Consider the following 24,062-nt stretch of genomic DNA (forward strand, 5'->3'; position numbering starts at 1 on the left):
TGTGTGATGAGCGCAGATGAGCTGTGCTAGATTCTCAGTGGAATATTTAGAGATAATTCCTCGTATATAATTTAAAGAATGGCAGAATTAACTTATCCAAAATAATAAAATGCGCTATAAGTAAGAAGACTTACTTATTTGTAGGTTCATGTATTAAAACAGACTGCTTGCATGTACTAAAGCATTTAGCACATGGAGAATTCTTATTCTCTACTGCAAATGGTTTAGGGTTAAAGGATGCTTGAATGCTTGAATTAAAGGCTATGCTTAAATACTTCTGTGAATTATAGTCTTGGCTTGGTGTAGCTGTGTAGTCATGCCTGAGTAAACTAATAGCAGTGAGTATAAACAGTAAATAATTCAGAGTTGTACACAGTTCTTCCCCACAGACACTGAATGGCTGATGTTCTTTATCCACGTGGTTTCCTGTGTTAAGATGTCAAGCAATTGCTTAACTTCTTGAACTTACATGGCAAAGCCAATCTTTTTTACCATGCCTATTGAATTATAAAGAATGTTAATCTGAATTATAAAAGCAAAACTCCAAAAGAAAACCCAGAACACCCTGAAATGAGAACCTGTTGCCGTGTGTTTTCTTGTTTATAATTTTAAGCAAGTTCCCCTATCCATTGCATATGGAAGTAGTGCAGAACTCCTCTTGTGTTGCTTATTCAAATTGATTTACAGTTGATCTATTTTGATAGCAATACCCCTGTTCTCTTGATAATTATAGTACCTAGCAACTATACCAATGTGGCTGTTCTGCAATTTGACTTTTGTACTGAGTTTACAGAATGGTTTTTATTTTCTTGTTTCACTTTAATCATCTTCCCTTTGTACCATCTGTTGAACAAGAGGGCTTCTTCTTCTTCTACTGTACCTGCATAATATATAAGCAGAAGATGCTTAACTGAGGTGTCCTTGAACTATCAGATATCACAAGTTGTCAAGCATAGAACTGAAAATCTTTAGGATGTGTTATACAGTGTATGGTTTCCTAGGAGATAGGAACATCCCTGAGTAGGGCTAAAAAAGTCTGTACAGAGTATCTAATACTTGGCCAAGCCAGTACTTTATCTTGATGTCTCTAATATCTTACTTAACCTTTTCTTTATCTGCATATCTATGGAGAAGCATTTTAAGATGGTGTATGAAAACTCTTACAATAACATAGTACTAAGCAATTCAGGGATGTTAACTCCAAAACCATCATAGTGCCTTAAGAGGAAAACCTAGCATATTTTCATACTTGCTTACATTGATTACTGTAATCAATCAGACTAGTAATTCTGTAATCACAAAGGTAAGACAGCACTGTGTGAATGAAACTGCTGTAAGGCTTCCCATGCAGTGGAACATTCTGATGGGATTTTTGGGCCCAGGTTGAATACATGTGTCATTCTTATTATTGGGTTTCTCCCTTCCTGAAAAATCAAAATCCTGAACTAAAACTTCTGATTGTCCTTAGTTCATGAGGTTATTTTTACTGCAATTGTAAACCAGCCTCAGAGAGTTAGTATCAAGTCTTAGTGCTGGATTGATTTTATCCATCACATTTGGTTGAATCCCCTTTTAGATGTAAAGAGGCCAAAAAATTCACCATTGGGCTTTTTTACTCTCAGTTCCTACAGTACTTTATAGCCTTGTTACACTTTCTGTATTGCTATTTTGCCTTCAGACAGAAGAGACAATATAAGAGGGCTTATATCTGTCTATCAATAAATTTAAAGCAGTCGTCTGTAACCAGTAATGGGAAATTATACTTAGTCATGGTCCTTTGCACCAGAATTTTACTCTTGCTGCATTGTGAGGTTTCCCGTTTTTATCCTGGCATTTAGGTCCACATCCAAACCATTGTGCAGTAATAGAAATTACTGTCTGACACGTAGGAAGGTAAATCCTCCTAAAAAAAAAGAGTTTTCTGTGCTTAGGATGTTTTTTTAATGCTGACAAGACTCATACATGGCACTTTTGTCTACAAAGGGAATCCTTCAAGTCTAATGATCACCCAAAAGTCTTACTTAATTTTTTTTTAACACTTATCTTCTGACCTCTGTATTTCTCTCCTTCCAAGGTCATTCATAAGGAATAGTCTCTTTTTACCTTAGCTCTTTTAGAGAAATTAGCAAACTGCTTCCAGCTGGATCTGATAGATGGCTCGCCTAGCTAATGATCCTTAGCTAATCAGGAGGAACTGCAGGGTGAGAGAGCAAGCACACAAAAAGCTGGGAGAAATAGTCACAACATTTATAAAAGGGCACAAGCCGCTGTTTATACTCTACATGTGTATTTTAATAAAGTGTTAGGAAAGAGTCATGCTTCACACATTCTAGTGCACCTCATGGCTGAGCTGTACTGCATAAGTGCAAAAGCAATTTGGTCAGATCCTTACACAGCATGATAGAAGAAAGTTCTGCCCATTCCTGAGTTGCTCTAGATAACAACCATGATATCTATGCTTTTGGCTTATGCACAGTGATAGTGCTCCATATTTGGTGGGAAAGAATGGGAGACGGGTTTAAAAATGCTTGTCTTCAGTCTCACTAGCAAGGGACATTATGAAGAAAACTCTACTCTTATGAAAAATATTCATCTCCTGAAGACCCAAATGGACTCATTTAAGAAAAGCAAAGCAAGAATCCACCTCTCTTTGTACAGGGTGAATAGCTGGAATACACAGGAAATCTTATAGAAAAAAGAAAAAATTATTTGCAATAGTATCTTTTAACCATTTATTTCAGAATTTTCACAGTGTTAGCAACTACCTGGATAAATCTCTTACCGGTTAAAATATTTACTTTTGGTCTAATTAGGATATATGCTGAAAGAGAAGGGCTAAAATTTCTATGTCTTGAGGGTTGAATGACATTAGCTTAGTGTTACTTTATTATGAATCATATTTGATACAATTGTACCATTGAACTTTGAGTAGTACTTTGACTCATTAGCTGCTTTTTTAGAATCATAGCTCCTCCCCATTATTAGCATGAAATCATAACGATTCACATAGAAGCTTAGTCTCAGATATTGCATTATGTTAGTATGTTGCATACATTTGGGGATAAAAATGGCAAAATACCTGTTAGGAATGGAATAGCATAAACAGAAAGTGTTTCATGATACAAATTAATTTTCCCTCCTTGTAAGTAACATTATTTGTTTTCATTAAGAATTTAAATGAAATTAAATATGCACAAGTTTTGGAATAAGAAAAATTACTATTTTAGCTGAAAAAAGTCTAAAATTGAGTCACTACAGCACCTTTAGTTGTGTATTCTGTGTTTTTAATGTCTTGTGCAGTGTGAAATAGAGCACTGACAAAGGCTTACGGGCTTTAAGAATACCACTGGATGTTTCTCTCAGCTTCTGGTTGCTTTGCTCTTCATCCACTCCTGTAGCTGCTCCTAATTAGCTGAGGATCACATGCCCTTGGTCACTTATTGAATTCAGCTGATTAATTTCTCTGTAAGGGCCCAGGTAAAAGGAGGTATTTTCTTAAGAGGGAGCCTGAAGGTAGAAGGACAGAGAGGTTATAACGTGATCCATGAGATATAAAGGAAAGCATATCTTCTTGAGAACCTGAGTAGGCTTGAAGGGTTTTGCAACTCTGAAAAGTAGATCCTCTGCAAAAATGGGAAGAGTAAAAGTAGTTGAGAGAATTGAAGGCTTTTATATTCTGATTTTCTTTGAAGTGTTTTTATTTGTTCTCTGCTCTCTCACTGGAAGAGGTAGAGGTATAGTAGCCTGAGGTGGGTACTAAGGAAGCTGAGTGAACGATGATGAGAATTAACTTGGGAATAAAAACCTGGAATAGAAAGTCTGTGCTTTGCCAGGGAATAAGCAGATGATTTCTTTGGGGAAGCACAAAGTGACCAGTTTCTGAAACCAGCTCCACAGTGCTGTGACATTAGAAACACTGAGTACATCTGTCTTATCCCTGGGAGTGCAAGGGTATTCCAGGAGCCTAGAGCAAAATGTCTGGTTTCCTTGCTGTTTCTTCTGGAAAGTTGGATGCCATAAACTTCAGTGCTAAAGTTGTAGTCTGAAAACATGAGCATGTGGTAGGGGTGCTATAATGTAAAGTAACTCAGTAACTGGGTTCCTCGTACTGATTGAAAGGCATATTGCTGATCCATTTGTTCATAATTTTTTTATGAAAGAGAAAGGTCTTAGCTTAATTTATAATTGAATTTTTTCTGTATAAGATGGCTTTAACCGGATTGTGTGTCTGGAAAGAGGAAAGTTAGATGAATTGGGTGAATTCAGAGTGACTTCTGAGCCTCGTTATTTGTACCTACTTTCTGGTTTTGTATTGGAAATAACAGGTTTGTTGCTAAAGACAGTGCGAGAAGTTTCTTTGAGGTGTTCCAGGCACAGTGTACAAATTGAAGCTCAGTGTAACTTTTTTTTTGTTGTCATAGTACATTTTTTGCTGTCAGTTTGAGGCAAATAATTGTTTTGTTTTGTTACAGGGAAAGGTGAACATGGAAAACCATACCCTCTTACAGAGGAAGACCATGATGATTCTGCTTATAGGGAAAATGGCTTCAACATATTTGTTAGCAACAATATAGCACTGGAACGATCCCTGCCGGACATCCGCCATCCCAAGTATGTAAACTGTTTCCTGGACTATTTAATTTTTAAGATTTTATCTTTGTATATCTCTAAAGCAGTTGTTTTCAGGAAGGTAAAACATGAACCCTCAGTCAACAAAAACAATTATTTCTTTAAATAGGAAGTGGAAAATTTACAACCATTGTTAAATCATTTACTCTGTCTTTTAATGTCACTTCTTATCTGATTAGTAACACATTAAGACTATAGAAGGCCTCTTTTCATTACAGAATGATTTTTATTAAATTTCTGTCTAATGAATTGTGCTAAAAAGCATTCACATGTTTCTCATGTTCTCATTTGATTAATAGCTGCAGGTCTTTGGGCTGGGGAGCAGAGTTGTATACAGTTTTTGTCTGTGTTTGCAAAATGTTTCTTCTGTTTTATTATGTAAAAAGTTAAAACAATCCAATAGCTGCAGGTTGCAGGGTGCTTATAATCAGCTGATTTATGTAGTTTAGAATTATGTAAAAACAGAATGTGCACGAGGCACAGGCAGAATTTGAGGACACTGGATGATGGTATTGTTCCCTAACAGCACTAATATAACACAGAGAAATGGGATAAAGGTTATTCTGGAAAATAACCGCCGAGCTAAAAATCATCATACAGCAAACCTAACTTGCTTTTCATGTTCTTTAATTTTTGGCTCCCTTATACAAAGAGTCAAGCTTCCTATCTGTGACAGGAAAAGGGACACTTTTGCCTTTCTAGGCTCCAGGCTCTTGTCCTCTAGAGCCATTCTGAACTCTGGAGAGAGAGCTGATTTGATTTGTCTCCTTACCTGGCATTTTCCCCCTGTTTTAATTGGATGTTATGCAGCTAGTGTATGGGAGAAAGGTACAGGAGTGAAGAAAATATACTTGTGAAAAATCTCTGTGACTGTTTGTATTTTTCTTTAGATACAATTCTCTCTATTATACAATGTTTCACATTAAGATATCTTCTCATTTCTTAACTTATTTTGGTATAAAAAGTTTTTAGAGAACAGAGCAGAACTTCTTGGCAGAAGTTCTCAGTTCAGGGAGAAGAGAAATATCATGGCAACTAACACTACTTTTTCTGTCAAATGTGCAACTTTTTCAAAGAATGAATAGTATATAAATGTTTGCGTAGTAAGAGTTTAAAAAAATTGACAGCGGAGGAATTAACCTTTTGTTAGAAATGTTTCTAATTTAATTTTAATTGTTAATTGTAAAATTTAATTGTTGCATTGTTTGGAGAAAAAAACTGTTTCAATTTGTATACATTAGTATTGTTTGCATAAAATTAAGTAAAAAGAAAGATATTGTTATAACAAGCTGTATGTTTTATATAAGTTCTTTGCTTTCTGCTTTGCCAAATTACCAGAAATTATATGATGAGTGCTTCCAAGAAGCTCGAGTTTTAATGTACAGCTGTATGGCTTTGAAGCTGTGGTAGATTACATTGTTGGTATAATAAATATGTTCATCTGGCAACCTCCTCTGTTAGCGAAACTGCAGAGGACAGTTACTAAACACAAAAGGAAGCTGTCAGGTTTATCATCCCTTTGTGGTTTTGTACATTGGTCTTTTGGCAACCTCTTTCCTACCTGCTGCTGTCCTCACAGTCCCTGACATTTCCATGCATGTCCCCAGAAGTGATGTGTTGTCAGAAGCGGCATATTAGGAACGAGTCAGTGCCACACCAGCCTTTCTCTGCCCTCTTTTCCCCAGGACAAATCTTTTTGTGGCTTGCACCTAAAGGTCTCATTTGGGAAGCTTGTATCCTTAGATGCCTGCATTGCTTCCATGTTCCGAACAGGTGGCTTCCTGTGGCGTTCAGTGAAATCTCGTATGGGGGATGTTTTAGTAGTGTCCTGGCTGAACTGACTTGAGTCATGTCCTGCTAACCTTCCATATGTTAAACACTCATAACACAAGTAGCCCATTAGTTAATTGACTGTATCACCATCTAAAGGTAAAGAGAAAAAAAAGGTTCTTGTGCTATAATTGCCTACTAAGTAGTGCATCAGTTAAGGTGACAAAACTGGGCTCAATACTTCTGATGGCTATACCTTGAAGTGTATTTATTGAACTTCCAAGAGACATTAAGTCTCACAATGCTTTCTGACCTACTGTTAGAAACAAGCACATCTCTTGGCTGCTGTGTGTTAAATATGGCCAGTCTCAAACTGCGCTTTACTTTTGTAAATGTCTTTCTTCAGAAGTGTGTGTGAAATGTGGAGTAGTTCACACGTTATTGTGCTGGTTTTGGCTGGGGTAGAGTTAATTTTCTTCATGAATTTGCATGTCATCCGTGCTAGAGGCTGGGACTAAACCATGGCAGTAATAAAGTTGCTTTCAGAGAAACTACTGGAAAATTAGGTAATTTCTCTCCAAGAAAAGGGTGCTCTTCAGTAGCATTATAGTAGATATATCAGGTATGGTGTAGCAGGCAGGTCTGGTTTGAGCATTATAAAGGGTTTGGCATTGTGGAGCTTCTAACTGCTTTGAGGCTTTTAAGTGCCATCTTATGCATGTTTGTGAGAGATACTAGTTATTATAAAGTTTGAGTTTTGATCCTCTGTTTCTATTTAGTGTATGCCATTTGCACAGGGAAAATGGTCCTCCTCTGCTGAAGACTGGTTTCCTGAAAACACTATCTATCATGTGTTTTATAGAACCAAATAGAACGGTTTTATTGCCGTCAGTAGAGAAAATTCACAAAATAAACCTTCAAATGCAACAAAACTGAGTGGTAAATCCTGTAATTTGAAAAAAACTTCCTTAAATCAAAAGAGCAGCTGCAGTAGTTTCTACATGCCTCTAAAATAACTTCAAAAATATTTTATTCCAAAGTCAAACCAAAGAAATTTTAAGAACCACTTCCAAGTGTTTGGTTTTCTGGGAAGTATGCAAAGACAGCAGAAAAAACTTTCCCTTTTTAATCCAAATAAACTTTCTCTTTCTGAGTCTGTTTGGAAATTGGGCTCAGGATTTGCAAATAACACCTTCTGGCAGGGGGATGGGTAGAGCTAAACAAATGTTTAGATGATTGAGCTCTTAGAAATTCAGGTTTTCAAAATTTTTAAATAATATTCTTATGTTTTTCCTGTGATGTTTAAAATACTTCAGCAAGATGTTATGAATGAGTCGTCTTTCCTTTTTGAGACAGAAAAATGTGTGTGCTGTAAAAAAAATCCATAGAGAAATGAAACAGTTAATTTCTGTTTTAAGGCTGACTTGACCTTTCCTGCATCCTCAATATGTTTTTTTTGCATCCCTCTAGTGTCTCCTATGTCTTTTTTCCATCTCTCATAGCTGTGCTCAAAGAGTATTTTTTCCATTTTTGAGTAGTCTTTGATGTTTTGTTTCTGCCCCACTCTTGTGAGAAAGCCTTGGCACAATGGGTGCCAAGGTTTATTAGCTAATTCTCTGTTCTCTGCCCACAGTCACCGCTGTCTTTAAGTTTAAACAAAGAAACAATCAAACAAAACTTTTTTTTTACCCCCCAAATTCTAAATAACATTCTGAAAGAGGCTTACCACCTCATTTTATTGGGTTTCAGGACTGATTTAGTGAAAGTAAGAGTTCTGGTCACCCTAAGTGAAAGGTAGCATTGAGTTTTGGGTACTATTCAGAGAAAGCGATGGAATTAATATTTAGGGGTTATAAATTTTGTACCAATATAAGAAATGTTTCAAAACCCACAAGAAGGGTGTTTTCATTCATTTCTTTTTTCACCTGCTTCATGCTACTTTCTGTGGTTTAGAATACAACAAACCTTCTAATGCTAGGGAAAAAGTTGGCAGTACTATTTTCTATTGTAGAAAGAGAAATGCTACTTATTCTAACATTGAATGTACCGGTTAAAATTAATTCTTATCTTCTCCACATTATCAAATATTCTGCTATTAATACCTGTTTTGTTCAAACAAACAAAAATGAATCTGACTTGCATTTTGAATAGCATTCTAAATGTGATTTTAATGAGGCTTGGGGAAAGGATTGCAATCACTAGTCTGAACAGTGAGCATGTATTTTGTGATCTATCCTGTTTCAAGCTCTTAAGTTTTTGTATACTAGACAATCCATTTTTAAGCCTTTCATTATTGAATCAAGGAATTCAAGTTAGTCCCTGATACCAATACAGTTGCAAGCTTTATAGTTTAAAATATTTTGTTTGGTATGTTTGTATATCTTAATTTCAACAGCAGGTCTCCTTTTATCTAAAATTTGTAGATTAATTGCTGCTAACCATGTCCTGGAGCGCATCAAGCACAGCCTTGAGAGCCAGACAAGGGGGGGGGATTGTCCCACTCTGTGCTGGTGCAGCCTCTCCTCGAGTCCTGTGTACAGTTTTGGGCACCACAATATAAGAGGGATAAAAAGCTACTGGAGAGCATCCAGAGGAGTATCATGAAGATGAAGGATCTAGAGGCATATGAGGGGTGACTGAGGTCACTTGGTCTGTTCAGCCTGGAGGAGACAGAGTGGAGACCTCATTGCAGCCTTCCTCGTGAGGGGAAGAGGAGGGGCAGGCACTGATCTCTCTTCTGTGGTTACCAGTGACAGGACCCTAAGGAATGGCATGAAGCTGAGTCAGGGAAGGTTTAGGTTGGATATTAGATAAAGGTGTTTTTTACCCAGAGGGTAGTTGGGCACTAGAACAGGCTCCCCAGGGAAGTGGTCACAGCACCAAACCTGACAGAGTTCAAGAAATGTTTGAAAAAATGCTCTAAGGCAAATTTTGTGATTCTTGGGGCTGTCCTGTGCAGGGCCTTGATGATCCTTGTGAATCCCTTGCAGCTCAAGCTATTCTATGACTTGGCTAGTCTTAGATCAGGTGTGCAAATCATTCCCAGCTTGCCTGAGTGATCTATCACAAGAAATCCCATCCTTTTAAGGTTTCCCTGGGCATAGATAGATTCATTTGGTAATGAAGTTCTTACCATTTTGTTGTGCATCAAGAATGTCCAACCTGATTCCTGTAATTTCTGGTTTTTAAAAGCCTGTGTGGGCTGGAGTCAGTGTTTCTAATCCTTTTTTGCTGGTCTTGCTCTTGCTATGTGAAGGACTGGCCCTTCATTGTCACTCCCAGCAGTGTTTCTTTTTAGAAGTCTGAACTATGTTCATTTTTCTTAGGCATTAAATTTTTCACAACCCTCAGAAGAAATGCATTTTCATAATCAAAGAAATAAGAGGGTTTAGCTAAGGGCTGTTAAATCTTCTGTGTCCTGAACACTAATGAGGTTTTATTTCTTTCTAATAACAAACCCAAATTTCATTCCATGGGTTCTGCATATCTGAAACTCTCCTTTTCAGTAGCAGAAGCTGAGAGAATGCCTGAGTGCCTCTCTCAAAACATTTGAATGCAGTGTGGTTGGCCTCCATTGTATTTTTAAAAGAGGCTAAAGTGAATATGTAATGGGATTTCTCCAGGCAGTATGTTTTTTGATTGACTCCATTTTTGTGTTTCTTAAAGTAGTTGTACTTAAACCATAATGATGTTTTAGTACACTTTGCAAAAACTAGACTCGTGGGAAAGGGATATGGTTAGATACATAGGCAGTAGTACCTATCTGAATCCCCTAAAAAAGTAGTTATTGCATTGTATTTAGTTACTTTCTTTTTATAAAAACAGTGCATTTGTCACAATCTAGCCTATGTATGTCTTATGTCCATAAGACTAAAATTTTAAAGTTTGTCTTTAATCCAATACTCCAAGATAAATTTGAATTAATTCTCTCAGCAGTCTGAAACACAGACTTGGGTTGTCCTGCCTTGCTAAAAAAAAAAAAAAAAAAATTTGACTAAATAATTTAAGTATGCTGAACTTACAAATATTTAAGAAGTCTTATGGAAGTAGTTGTTTGTATCGCTCTTCTGTTGAATTTTTGATCATATGGTGGAAGAAACAAAGACAGTAGAAGGTTTTTTCTAGTTCTCATTCATTTTGGGTAATCAAAGATGTCTTCAGACACACATGTTGCATTGCTTCATGCCACTGATTACTAGTATTAGCTTAACTTTTTATCTGGACACAGAGCAACTGTTTAAACTCAAGTTGTGTTTTTAGTGGGTGGGTAGTGGAAAAGCTGGAGATAATTACTGTGCTTTTCAAACTGTTTTGTGTAGTTACTGAATAATATAGTGAAAGTGAAAAGTCATGCAGTCCAAAACACAATAGGCAATGACCCTGTTTCCAAGCCTGACCTGATTGTTCTCTGCAATTGCTTCACGGCATCCCATTTGAAGTGCAGGTCCTCAAAATAGGATCAGGAATGTATTATACCCGAGAAAACCTATAGCTTTCTGTCTCTGTCATGCCTGCTGTCACTTTCTCTGCAGGATGTGTATTGATAGTAACAAATAACATGGAATAATTCCCAAGTGCTTTCTGGGTGCTTGTGTGTCTTTTTTTTTTTTTTTTTTTTTTTTTTTAAGGGCAGCAACAGCAAAAATGTGGCTGAAGATTGATGATTCCTCTTCCATCCTTTTATTGAGAAATAGGCTGCAGTGTTAAATAGGCCAGTGAGGAGAGTCCAAGCCTGATGGGTCTGTTTCTCTTTACTGAAAATTATTTGATAAAAGAAATAATCTGTTTATACACATGGGGAAAAGTAGTTCTTCTGCATTTAGCTGCCTTGCATGTTACTTAGAATCCAGTAAATCCTCCCACGCCACTGAGAAAATAGCAAGCTGCAGTAAACATAACTGTGAAATCTAAACTTAATGGGAACAGGAATTCTGAAGCATAATTACCCTCCAGCCAGTTCTGTACATCTGGGATAGCCAAGTCTATTAGCATTTGGCAATGATTAAAGCTTTTAACTGTCATATAATACAATAGCAAAATTGGAAAGTACATCCAGCTTTGCTAAGATTTGTGAGAAATGTGAGATGTTCTGGGGTTTTGTATCTTTGAAGTTCATAGGTGAAAGTGATGATATATGTTGTTAATATAGTAATTTTATGAAGAGCCTCTGTACACCGTACTAAGCCAGCAGTACATTCTCAGTGGCAGCACAATTAGCTGTTGCACCTCATGTAATAAGGAAAGCAGATGTGCAGCAATGCTGGATTGGAAAAGCAACTTCTATTTTGCCTGATTTGATTGTGAGTAACCTTCTTGAGCTCCAATTTTCTGAAGGCGGTGCTGGCCACAGGACGTGGTACTAGAGAACTTACTGATCTTGTTGGCACATGTGGTTCATGAGGCCCAACAGCTTTTTCACAGCATTTGCTCCTTTGTCTACCAGCTGTGATTTTGGTATTATAGACCCTGGTCAGACCTATATTGCCTGTTATATCTTTTATTGTGTACACTTGATGGTGTTGAGAGAGGTGTAAGCCTGACCACGTATTGCAGTGAAAGGGAGTGGTGAAGAGGTTTAGGTAGATCACAGAAAGACTATCTTTGAAAATTATTTTATGCTTAAGCAAACTGGACATAGTAACTCCATAGGCCTGATGGGATGTACCCATGAATGCTGAAGGAACCGATGTCTATTTGAGGCACCTCTCAATGGTCTTTGAATGATCACAGCAACTGAGAGAAGTACCTGAGGACTGATTCAAAACTGGGAGGACTGGTTGAGCTTCCAGAGGGTTCCTAGAATATAAAGGGAATATAGATGGGATACCTTTGGAATATAAGGCCAAGTGGTAAAAAGATAACTAGGATTTCTGAAACAGAAGTTAAAGGGTAGTTGAATGTCACAGTTTGGTTTGTTCCTGAAGTAGTATGCTTTAAAATGCACTTTGAAGTGACAAAAACCTGAATTCTGATCCTCTTTCTTCTTCCACCAGGAAAATGACCTTAGACTCAAAATAGAGGCTTTTTATTGATCATGTTGTGGTCTGCCTTACTTCTGAGACACCATCAGATAAGCATGCTAGGTTTGGATGAATTAATTTTGAATACATTTTTATTTCTCTGATCTGCTCTTGCAAAAAAAAAAAAAAAGTGGTTGGAGGGTGTTTGTATTAAATAATGTATGTATTAAATAAATTCTGCTGTCTGTTATTTTTGAATTCATAGGTAACAAAGTGCAAGGTTTAAGCTAAAATATAATTAGCGTACTAGGATGCTTTCTGATGTGCACTTGCTAATGAGGAATTTTGAGATGGTATAAAATGATTACATGTATTATTTCCCAAGCCTCCTAGACTTAATACATATAGGTGAGTAGATAAGTTTATTAAAGCATATTAATATATTTTTTGAAAAATTTATAACATCTTTCCATAAGTGATGATGATTTTAGAACTCACTGTATTGTGAAACAAAACATTGCAAACATAAACATGCTTTGTGTCAATATGGTTTATCTGATTCTTAGACTCTTCCCTTGGTTAGAGGAACTTTTTGGTTTGAAGGACAACGTGAGGCAAACTCACAGACTTTGATTTCTTCAGAGACACACAGTGCTGCTGAAGAGACTGTATATGACAAGCCAAAATGAGGCAATTTGACATAAAGCAACAAGCACCTAATTCAGCTCCATCAGTTCTGATGAATTCCATGCTGACGGAAGTCTACATAGAGCACAGGATTTTGCCTTCTTAGTTCCCAAGACATGCTGATAGTGCCTTTAATAGCAATTTCACAAACAATTTCTACTGTACAATTTAATCTTTTTTCTTCTTTTTCGTGAAAATAGCATTAATGCTTTGGAGAAGGTTTACTTGTTCTAGTAAAGCGTTGTGACATTTATTGAGGCCTATACCCAGTAATGCCTGCTTTCTCCCCAGCTGTGAGTCACTGTGAAAATAAAGATTACTTTCCCTGCCATCAACTCACGCCTAGGCTAATTTCACAGCCTTGTCAGATGGCAGGAGAAATTACTGGTTATCACTACTTAATCAGGCTCTGTTGACAAGACTAGATTGGAACAGAAACATGGTGTGACTGAAGCTTGTTGCTGTAAATTGAATACTTGAACATGCTAAGACAATTACTATGTAAATTTCACTGGGAAATGTTTTGTCCTGGTAGCTTATGGAGGTCTTGTCAGTACCTGGGAGCCCACTGGGTGCTGTAGTTTCTTTTAACAACGGGAAGGAAAGGGTCAGATCTCAAAAAGCAGCTTAGCTAAGAGAGCAAGAGTTGATGAAGCCAGTAGGGAAAAAAAGGTTGAAAATCTTTCTGTTTTGCTTTAACTTTCTCTGGCACTTCCTGTAAGAGGAGAAAATTAGTGGTGGGCTACTTTTATGATCCAGAAAGTGCCATAGTTGGCTGCTACCTTGTTTCCTAAATGCAGCAAAGGGATGTCTGTGAGACACTTAACTTCTCCTCTGTTATTATCTATCAGAGCAATTTTCAAGGTTGTTGATGTGTTTGGAAGGCACGGAGCCTGGTAACTGACCACAGCATTGCTACTGGTATCCCTTAGTGTGCTTAAAACATTGTTGATATATCTACAGGGTCAATCAAATTGCTGCTTTTATGAATCAGCTTGTGCTGTCAAGTGGCTGGAATGCTGCCAGCACTGCTCTCCTTTCTCATCATTTTAGAAGCCTGTATTCTTTCATTTTGTCTTCTACAGAGGCAGTGTATTTCTGCATGTTTCTGTTAACTGTGAAGCTGTAAAGATGGAGGGTTTGGAAGTTCTGCATCTTTTCTTAAGCTCGTATGATGTTTAGGCCATCTTTTCCCCCCCACATATAAAGTTATCAGTGAATTAAACAGGAACTACTCCTGTTCCTTGAAGTAAAAGGATGCTGTTATTGGTACCCAGTAGAGTAAGCTAACCTAGAAAATGAAATCATGATAGTCTTAGCATTTATAATAGTGAGTAAGAAAGAAGTGTAATTATAACTTCTTTTCACATCTTCACTTTTTATGAATAGTCCTCTTTTCAAGTTGTATTTTAAAAGTGCTGGCTGCAGATATCTTCATGGTGTTTCTGGGACATCTCTTTTTCTTCCTCAGGCAGGTTAATATTTCAGGAATAGAGGAACCTCTTGCTATTCTCTTAACCTTTTAAAAGTCTCCCTGCAACCTTGAAGCCAACTTTAAAATTGTTTTGTTCAAAAACTTGGTTTTGATTCTTGTTTCAAACAAGCGGAAGAGTTCTGTATCCTAAAGGAATAATTAAGTCAATATTGAGTGTTTTAAACCAAGGGTGTGACTGTGTATTACTTTTATGAATAAGCCTTTAACTGCTGGAACCAAGTGCCAAGCTCCAAAAATAAACTGTAGGAGCAGCATGCCAAGTACAAGCTGATAGAAAGTTCCACTTTATCAGTTATGTGCATTTAAAATTTTTTACTATAGAAATTGTTTACAAATAACTTCTACTTTACCTTTTTTAAAGAACTTGGGTTTCATAAGTAACCATTTTCTGGTGACTGTGGCAGGTGTGCATAATAAACAGTACTGTGCAGCTTTCGGAATTCAGTTTTTCAAAACAGTAATAAATTACAAAATTGAATCATAAGTGTGATTAGTGCTTAATAAGTATCTTAATAAGTGCTTAATTAGTATCTAATAGGAGGGAGAGAGGAAGGAGATTGTTTGGACAGAGATTGATTTTCAAAGCAGTTACAGCTTCAAAATGTGGAAACAGCTTGTAGACTGGTAGATAGGGCCTCTGTTTGTAAAAATCTCACCCAGTAGTCTCTGAGGGACTAATTTAATGATGTAGTGATAATCTTTGATAGGAAATACTAGATATTAAGTTCTGAAATATCATAGAAAGAGAGACTAAATTGGTCGAGGACAGCGATATTTGAAAGCAAAATTCAAGGTTCATAACTTTTGATTCATTGTAATCTTGAAAATGACATTGTATCTGACTCATCAGCAAATTCATCATTTGATGCCAGTTTTTGGTTGTGGTTTTTTTTTTTTTTAACACAAGTGTTAACATTTATAAAATATTTTTTTGCAAAGTCCACATGGCTAGTGTTATTTAATAATTCTGAGTATTTGTGCAGGGGCAGTGCATAATGCCGCTTGCATGTCCTCTTCTAAACTCCCTTTGTTCTGAATGGTAATGTAATAACTTCAGTAAGAAAATACATGTGTGAGCTACTTAACTAGCAGGATGACTGTTGCTTATCATGGTTATTTTCTTGCTGAGTGTGTCTACTGAGGCATTTCAGACATAACACAGAATGTATTCTGACATTTAAGACTTCAATAAATAAGCTTGAAGAAATCTATTATTTATGCCAAGAAATTTTCCATTTTTTTAACCTTAGCTACTGAACCTATTATTCAGCACTGTTCCATGAATAAGTGCTAGTGTGCTGCACTAAAATAATGTTATGTTTAAATGCAATAAAAGAGGCATCTTTAGGAAAGCTTCTGGTGTACATTACTAAGGCCAATCTGTAGTATTCTATTAAGGCTATGCAGAAAATGTTTCTGCTGAGTAGGAGCTCTTTTCTAGTTTCAATTGTCAGCTTCTTCACCTCCTTGAATAATACTCCTACCATGAGTCCTAGTTGCTTCTTCATATACTGTTGCTTCTTCATCCCCTTGTCCCCTCCCAACTTGTTGATTCAGGCATTCGGATACTGCCCTCTGAATATAAATGACCTTGCTTTCCAAAGGGCTTAAAATAATCTCTGTGGCGGCAGCCATTTATTTGTTTTGAAAAGTACAACCAAAAGACTGGTAGTTACTTGACTGAACTCTTTCTGAAAAGTTCTGCATTTTTAAGCGTCTAGGATGAGTGCATTGTATAAAAATACAAAAATTTCAAAGTATATGCTTTCTTTAAATTAGAGTTCACCTAGCAAACACAATGGACATCCTCTTCCTGGTTTGCCTTTGTAACAGGACCAGCATGCAGTTGGATCATACTATAGAAGCAAATTATTTTGGTTTAATAGTTAACTTGCTCTATGGAATAATGATAAGCTATTTTTTTTCTATTGTTTTGTGTGATCAAATGTGTCACTGTGAAATTCCGCAATAAGCTGGATTCCCAGTCTCCAATAAGGAAAGTATTGGTAAGGGATTCCATAAGATGAACTGAAGATGATCAGTAGTATAGGCAGTATAGTCTTGAGCACTGAAAGCCACTGTCTTTTAAAGGTCAGGAGAAGAGTTGGCATGTTACTTGCATATGATGAGACTGTGTGGTGAAAGAACAAGAGAGATAACATGCCCATATGTTGCTGGATTCCAGTCTGGCTGTGAAATGGGCAAGCTGATTGAACTCACCAGCCTAGTCTGGCAGCCTGTAGAGCTAGGAATAATCCCAAAATCACCCTGTGGAGTAGACTGGGGGTTTGGGTCTATTCAGTTAGGATGTATTGCAGGATGTGCAGATGTTTACTGTTATACCACACTGGGTGCTGGTGGTGTAGCATGGCACATACCTAGAGTTATGAACATAGGTGTGAGCTAAGCTGACTGATCAGCATGTTTTGGAATACTTTGTGGAAGATGGCATCAAACCTTGAGCACTAAAACTTCCAGTTCTGTAAGTGATCACTTACCAACCACTTAAGAGGAAGCAGCATTAGTCCTGTAGCTGAACAAGGTAAGCTGAGGAAGAGGTAGTGTGAGGTTTCTGAGAAAAGTGAATGAGTGGTGTCTCAAACATTAAACATTAAAAGTACTGCTGGACTGAGCTACTTGGTTATGTAAAGAAACACAAGTATGGAGGTAAGGATAAAAGTGATGAAAAATATAACAAAACCAGTGGAAGACTAGTCAAATAATGTGATGTCCTCTTAGCATCCGTAAGTATTTATCCTCTTATCAGTATGGGAATGATGAGCATACATACACAGCCAGAGCTGATTACAGAAAACACTTTCATGGAAATTATTATGATCAAAGCCAAAGTGAAAAATCAGTTTGGTATACTAATTTCAGGTAGGCTGATTCGGTTTTCTGCCCTCAATCCCAAAATTATAAAATATCATGGCAAGTTTCTCTTCTGAAACTTCATGTGTTTTTATACTGTGTTTATACTAATATATATTTCATTCAAACAAGCCATTTTACAATATATGCAGAATGAGTTAACAGAGTCAAATGACCTGTCTTCATCTTCATTTGCTATTTAATTCAGTCTTGTTAGTGCAGGGTTCTCATATGTTACTTTAAAAGTTAATCCAGTTTAAAGTGCCACTAGGGCAAAAACTAGTCCTGATGGAAACAAGCTAAAAGTAGCAAATAATACATTACCATTAAAATTATTTTGAAAGACTTAGTATGTGTACCCATTTTTCAATTCACCACTGATTTTTTTTCTTTTTTAATTCCTCAGTCAAAATAGAATGTGACACTAAAGCTCTTCAGTAATACATTTGCCTTTATCAATCGAGCTGTGATTTCATAATCAAAAGGAGAGCTTAAAGTTGATTGACATCAACTATGTATCAATCTTTTCTGTGCTGAGTTATGTCTTGGAGCAAACCCTTAATTACTTCACTGAAACTGGCTGAACTGCCTATCTGTCCATCTTAAATCTACTAACCTTTTTTGAGTATTGATTTTAGGATTTATTTCCAGGCCTCTATGGATTTCCTAGTATTTCAAGCCTCAGTGAATATCAGTGGACACTTGAATGGCTTGGACACATTTTTCTGCCATTCAAACTACTTGAATGATACTTACTGTCCACATAGAGCCTACATTCATCTAAAGTGTGCAAGTAATTTGCAGTGTCTTTATGTGGAGGATGACAATTGGAGGTCATGTGTGCAAGTACTAAAATTTGCTAAATTGATACAAGTTCGACAGAATTTTCCACTAAAATTTTGAGGCTCTGGGAAAAGGTACAATTTTGCTCAATAGCCTTTTAAATATTCCTATAGGTAGTCAGTTCAGTTTCATTTAACATGTATATCATAATTCAGAAGGTTTTACCTAATGTATATGAGATTATGGTAATCTCTTATACATAGCGTTTTTCCTTTCTACAGCAAACCTTGCTTTATATTTTATTTTAATAAATTCTGGTAAGATTGCATTCTTCAGGAAGCATGAAAGAATCTTGAATTGCAATTTTTCATTACGTTGGAGACTCAAGAATTTCCCTTTTAAAACAAGAAGCAATGTCTTTAGCTTCTAAGTAGTCTTTTTGCAGTCAGGGTATTTGGCATCACTTCTAAAACTCAGGATATAAAGAAGCACACTCAAGGGCTTTGAACAAATGCTGCATGCATTATATATGTTTATTCTCATAAACATATATAGGTTTATTCTCACGGTACATCCAGTGTCTCAGCTGCAGAGGTCTGACTGCATCTTTGTTGCAATTCATGGGCGTTTCCCGAGCATTCCAGCTATTCATCAGGTCTGCCCTGCAGCCCATCACAGCACAGGGCTAGCTGCACTCTGCTGTGGACAATGTTGAATAGAACTTCATATAGAACATACTTCATGTTACGCTTTTTAAAATAGTGACCTTCTGTTATAGTTAGAGTCTCATGTCAGAGAACAAGGGGCTAAAAATGAGCAGAATTCCACTTGCTGAAGAAAGGCAAGTAAGCACTACTATAAAACCTAGCAGACTGTCTTTAACAGTAGAAAATGATGCAATTTAAGGTTTTATTTCTATAAATTTGAAATCTGACCAGGTTTTTTTTATAAAAGCAGAAAAGGACATTTTGGTGCTTTGTGGTTCTTACTAGAAATCAATTCACATATAGCCAGATACCTTTGCAATGGCAATCAAGAGTAAATGTAAATGAGGATGAAAGGTCAAAGTTGAATGATGGAGAAATGTTAAGATGGTGTAAGATGCTTTCCTCTTCTAAGTGTGGCTCTGTTTTGGAGCAATCTGTTCGGCAGGAAGAATTGAATAGTTTTAAACTAAATCCATCAATGTTGCTTCTCTTTCTCATCACTTAAGAATATGTAATTACTCTGAAACTGTCAATGAGACTATCCAAATCCAACGACCTTCCTCATCCTTACACACGTAAGGTTACAATATTAACCATGCAAATACACACATTTCAGTACAGGTGCTTTCAAAAGGTATACTGTCATACTGGAAAGGTGACTTTTTAAAAAATGTCATTCTGATGTGTTTGGGTGTTTCGAGTATTTTTTTTCCTCTTGCCCTTTGGAAGTTGTTAGTCTGACATATGTGGGGTTCTCTTGCTTGGTATTGTGCGGTGTTTTTTGGTTCTTTTGGTTTTTTTGGCTTGGGATTTTATGGAGGTAGAAACTTACTAGTTGTAAAATCATAATTACTGGGAGTTGAAAATGCTAAAGGGAGCAACTTTTGCTTTCAAAAATCATGTGAGAATTACATGTATGTCTGGTAGTTACAGTTGTTCTAGTCCAAGAAGCATCCCTGTTGGCAAATGGCTGGCAACAGTAGGTGTTGGTTTGGTAGGCGTTATTCTTAATTGGTCAACTGAAACAGCTATGTATTAATAGGCTTCATTTGTTGTACTTCTTCCAACAGATAAGAAAAAGAATTTCTACTGAATTCTCTTTCTGCAGCAGATTTTCTTTTTCTCACAAAACATTCAAATATACATACTTAGACTTTTCTGCCCCTAGATAATGAGCACTTGTTTTTCCAGAACTTCACATTCTTGCAAAGCAGCTCTCCTTTTTCCAGTGTGCATGTATGTTTTACCAGCAAGCTGCTTATTAAAAAGTTTCCACAGTTATTATTTCTGAAAATGGCTTGTCACTAAATTAATTCTCACTATGTTTAAGGAAGAAAAGTCTGAACTACAAATTTAAATCTTAATTTTTTAAGAGAGCATCTAAAAGCTAGTTAGTTTATTTGCAGGTACGTAACAGTTAATATTTTGCAAATACAGCTGTAGTACCTAAGAGTTTTTATTTCTTTAGAACACTTCATCAGTGTGGTAGCCGTACAGTGTATTGGTAAATATTGATTTCTAAGTGACATTTATAAAGAGAAAATCCAAACTAAGCTGCAAATATATGTAAATTAAAATTATATCCTCTAGCAGTGTTTGATATGTGTAGTTATACTTTCTGACAAGGAGCAAAGATATCTATACTTTTTTTTTTAACCTAGAATTTGCAGGTCTAAACTTTTAATTTTGTTTGTTTATTGCAAAGATGACAGGTTTCTGCTCTAGGGATACCTTTATCATGATGTGACTTTCTTTTGAGGAATGAGAAATCATTCAGTTACTGTGTCCCCAGAGGTGAAAATGCCAGGCTTTGTTAATAACAGAGGAATGTGTCCCTTTTTTCTCTTTTTCAACAAAACATGAAAGATGAGGTCCTATCAGTTACAGTAATCTAAACATTTGTCATAAAATATTTTTGGATATTAGGAGACACTGATTTGCATGACCATTATTTGAACGTTTTGTTTTTTTCGTTCTGAAATGTGTAAATAACTCAATATTGAAAACAGCCGGGTTAAGCACTGATATTCCATAGCTGCTGTGTAATTAAGATGTTGAAAATACAGCGCTTCCCTTTCAAAGATGAAAGGTTGTTTACATTTCCTTGTTTATGAGTCTGCATTTCCAGGACTGTGCATTGTTTTATCTCTATATTTAATAGGAGCAGTCATTTTGGATCTGTAGATGTGGAGTTGTATTTGTGGTTGTTGTTGTTTTTCATATTGTAAGCTCATATCACCCAGGATAATACTGAGATGTTTTCTAGAGTTTTTCTTTGTAGACCAAACGATCATTTCAGATTAGCTTCATATTATGCTTCAGAGTTCTTTTTGATAAGAGGATTTGGTTTTTGGAAATGATGTCGTAGAAGATATGTCATCTGTCATACTGCAGGAAAAAGTTTTCAGTAAAGGAAAAGAATTCCAGCCAGTTAGATTTTTTTCACTCATTCCGCTTAAATTTTGTTATTGTTCCAGTTTACTCAGTATTGTAAGCAGTGTGTTTTAAACAATCCAGTTATTTTCACATGAAGATACTGCTTGATTGCACTGTTCAATTTTATGCCAGAAACCATGTTGGTTGAATTGCCCAAATGGATGACAGCATATGCCAACTGAGATTTTCAGTATGCTTATACAATTACTTTCTTGCCTCTCCAGCTGTAAGCACAAGGTGTACTTGGAAACACTACCAAACACCAGCATCATTATCCCGTTTCATAATGAAGGCTGGACTTCGCTCTTGCGCACCATCCACAGCATCATCAACCGCACTCCAGACAGCCTCATCGCAGAGATAATTCTGGTGGATGACTTCAGTGACAGAGGTAAGGCCCAGCTGGTTTTGTTTTAACTTGAAACTTATAAATGCAGTGTGGTCCATACAGGAAGCAAAAGCAGGAGACCTGGACTGCTTGCCTTGATGTACTGTTTGATTGTTAGCAGGAATAAACATTTATAAGAGGCTTTTGTTTTGCTTGGCATGAATACTGAAATTCGTGTCAAAGGGAAGAGAGACTGTGAACTGTTCATTAACCCTTCTTAATGTTGTATTTTGAAGGTTGTTACTGAAATACTGCAAATTTTAATATTTCCTCATCTTTTCCCTACATTTCTCTTTTGCTCTGAAAAATGTATCAACTTTGACCATGTTGGATCCAACGAATTAGCTTTTGATCCTGGAATTTTACTGATCTAGGCAGATTCACATACTAGTATAAAATAACCATACAGAGAAATGAGGCTCTTTTGAATAGAATGTGAAAAAAATGCTTTAGAATAGTTGATCAAAGTTTACATAATTTATATATATAGTAAAATTAAGAAAACCTTATTCACTTAATGTCATATGCTACCATTACTTCTTGAATGCAGCACAAAAAATGAATGCCTCAAGTTCCCTAAATGAATTTTAACAGTTCTTTAGGTAAAATTCCTCCATGATAAGGATATGGAACTGGGAAAGAGGGGTTTTTTTAAAATTTCAGTTATGTCTTAGAAGTTTAAGCATGAAAACCTTTGACTTTGGTGTTTTGGGGGATGGGTTTTCTGTTTCTGTTGAAACATCAGTTTCTGGTGTGTATGTGAGCTTTGTTCTCAGTAGATTAATAGACAGTAAAAGAGAGAATTGTACCCTTTGCTAATGTTTTGCTTAAAACCTTTATCTCAGCAACTTAGAGGAATAGATTTCTGACCTGCTGTTTTAAGAAGCCCCTGGGTGAGTGAGAGAAATATTAGTGGAGTGCTGCAGTAGCAGAATCATTTTTGTAAGATCTTTTTTTAGCTTGATATCTCAGGGTTTAGAAAGATAAATGCTGCACGCATCTATCTTGCCCTCTCATATCTGCTGGTTTACTTGCAATATGTCCTTTGATGAACTGCCTCTCGATCTGTAATGCAATTTAAGTGAAATTGTAAAGTGAATACAGTTCTGACTATTCTATGTTTATGGAATCTAGACCACAGATGAGAGTTTTTGAAACCAGACCTGTAAAACAGCACAACCAGGCTGTTTCTGCAGGCTAACAATTTCCTAGCAGTAAACAACTCATGGGGAAGTCTGTAAGTTGGTTTTATGAGGTATCTGACAAGTAAAGAAGCTTTTTTCTTTCTTTCTCTGTTGGGGTTTTTTTTTGTTTGGTTGGTTGGTTTTGGGCTTTTTTCTGAAATAGCAGCTATTGTGGCTATGCTTGCTCAATATGGTAATACTGTAGCATTTTTAAATTAAGATCATAGTTGCTGTTGTTGATACATTTTTAAATATGTTAGTGTTTTGTAAAGCTTACCTACTTCCAGGTTATTAGAAGAAGAGTTGATGCCAGTAAACAGGCTGTTGCTCTTTCTTGCATGCTCTTAGTTTCTGCTGGTTGCTGGAAGTAATATTAATTGCTATAACACTATACAAATCTCCAGAGTCTTCTTCATTTCCAGTTATATAATGCTATCTGACTTTTCAGTGAAACAGTTTTCAGCTGGAAGTGGTTCATATAGCATAGAAATGTTTTACAAAAGTGTTTAATGTATGTTTGAAAAAGTGGAAGAAATTTACAAAGCAAACTTGTATGAGTAAGCTGGGCCTGGAAGTGCAGTGCCAGTAGAATGATTCGCTTCTGTTTATCAATGTTATTAAAATAAAGATCAGAAATGGGCTTGTGAATGGTTGCCGGTTTTGAACTTGAGCATATTTGGCACTGTATGTTCTAAGAAGAGAGAACACACAAGAAAAATCTGCTGCAGTCTCTACTCTGAATTCAGTAACATTGACTTATAAGTTAGTTGAATCATTTTGTACGCTTGAAGTTGGTTTAATTCATGTATTTGTGATCCTCTAAACTTTATTTAACTGCGACTATATTGTGTTTTTAACTAATGCAAACATAAATACTGAAATACACTGAAAAAACTTTTGATAACAAATGATGAAAATGTTTTAGTGAACAGCTAGATACCAAGAGTTTTCTGGTTTGCCTGCAGAATTACTTGTATGCCTTCATTTTATTCATATTCACTCCTTTGGCTTTTATGATCAAAACCTTTAGATAGTTCATGCATAATATTCAGAATAAATTACAACATTTAGATGTTATAAAAGTAAAAGGACAGCTTCACATCTTTAAATAGCAATATAATGCAGACTAAAGGCTTGGTATTAAGAGGGAGG

At 36.3% G+C, this 24,062-nt stretch overlaps 1 protein-coding gene across 4 annotated transcripts in view; it reads left to right on the forward strand.

The window, feature by feature from the left end:
• The window catches only part of GALNTL6 (polypeptide N-acetylgalactosaminyltransferase like 6), a 505,353-nt gene that overhangs the window by 180,690 nt on the left and 300,601 nt on the right, over positions 1 to 24,062 (forward strand). For all 4 annotated transcript variants that reach the window (XM_039551174.1, XM_039551173.1, XM_039551172.1 and 1 more), the window contains exons 3-4: positions 4,473 to 4,611; positions 21,563 to 21,729. In XM_039551174.1, coding sequence (XP_039407108.1) covers positions 4,473 to 4,611; positions 21,563 to 21,729 — 306 coding nt within the window. The remainder of the gene's footprint in view (positions 1 to 4,472; positions 4,612 to 21,562; positions 21,730 to 24,062) is intronic.

This window comes from Corvus cornix, chromosome 4 (assembly GCF_000738735.6).
Source record: "Corvus cornix cornix isolate S_Up_H32 chromosome 4, ASM73873v5, whole genome shotgun sequence".
In the NCBI taxonomy this organism is placed as follows: domain Eukaryota; kingdom Metazoa; phylum Chordata; class Aves; order Passeriformes; family Corvidae; genus Corvus; species Corvus cornix.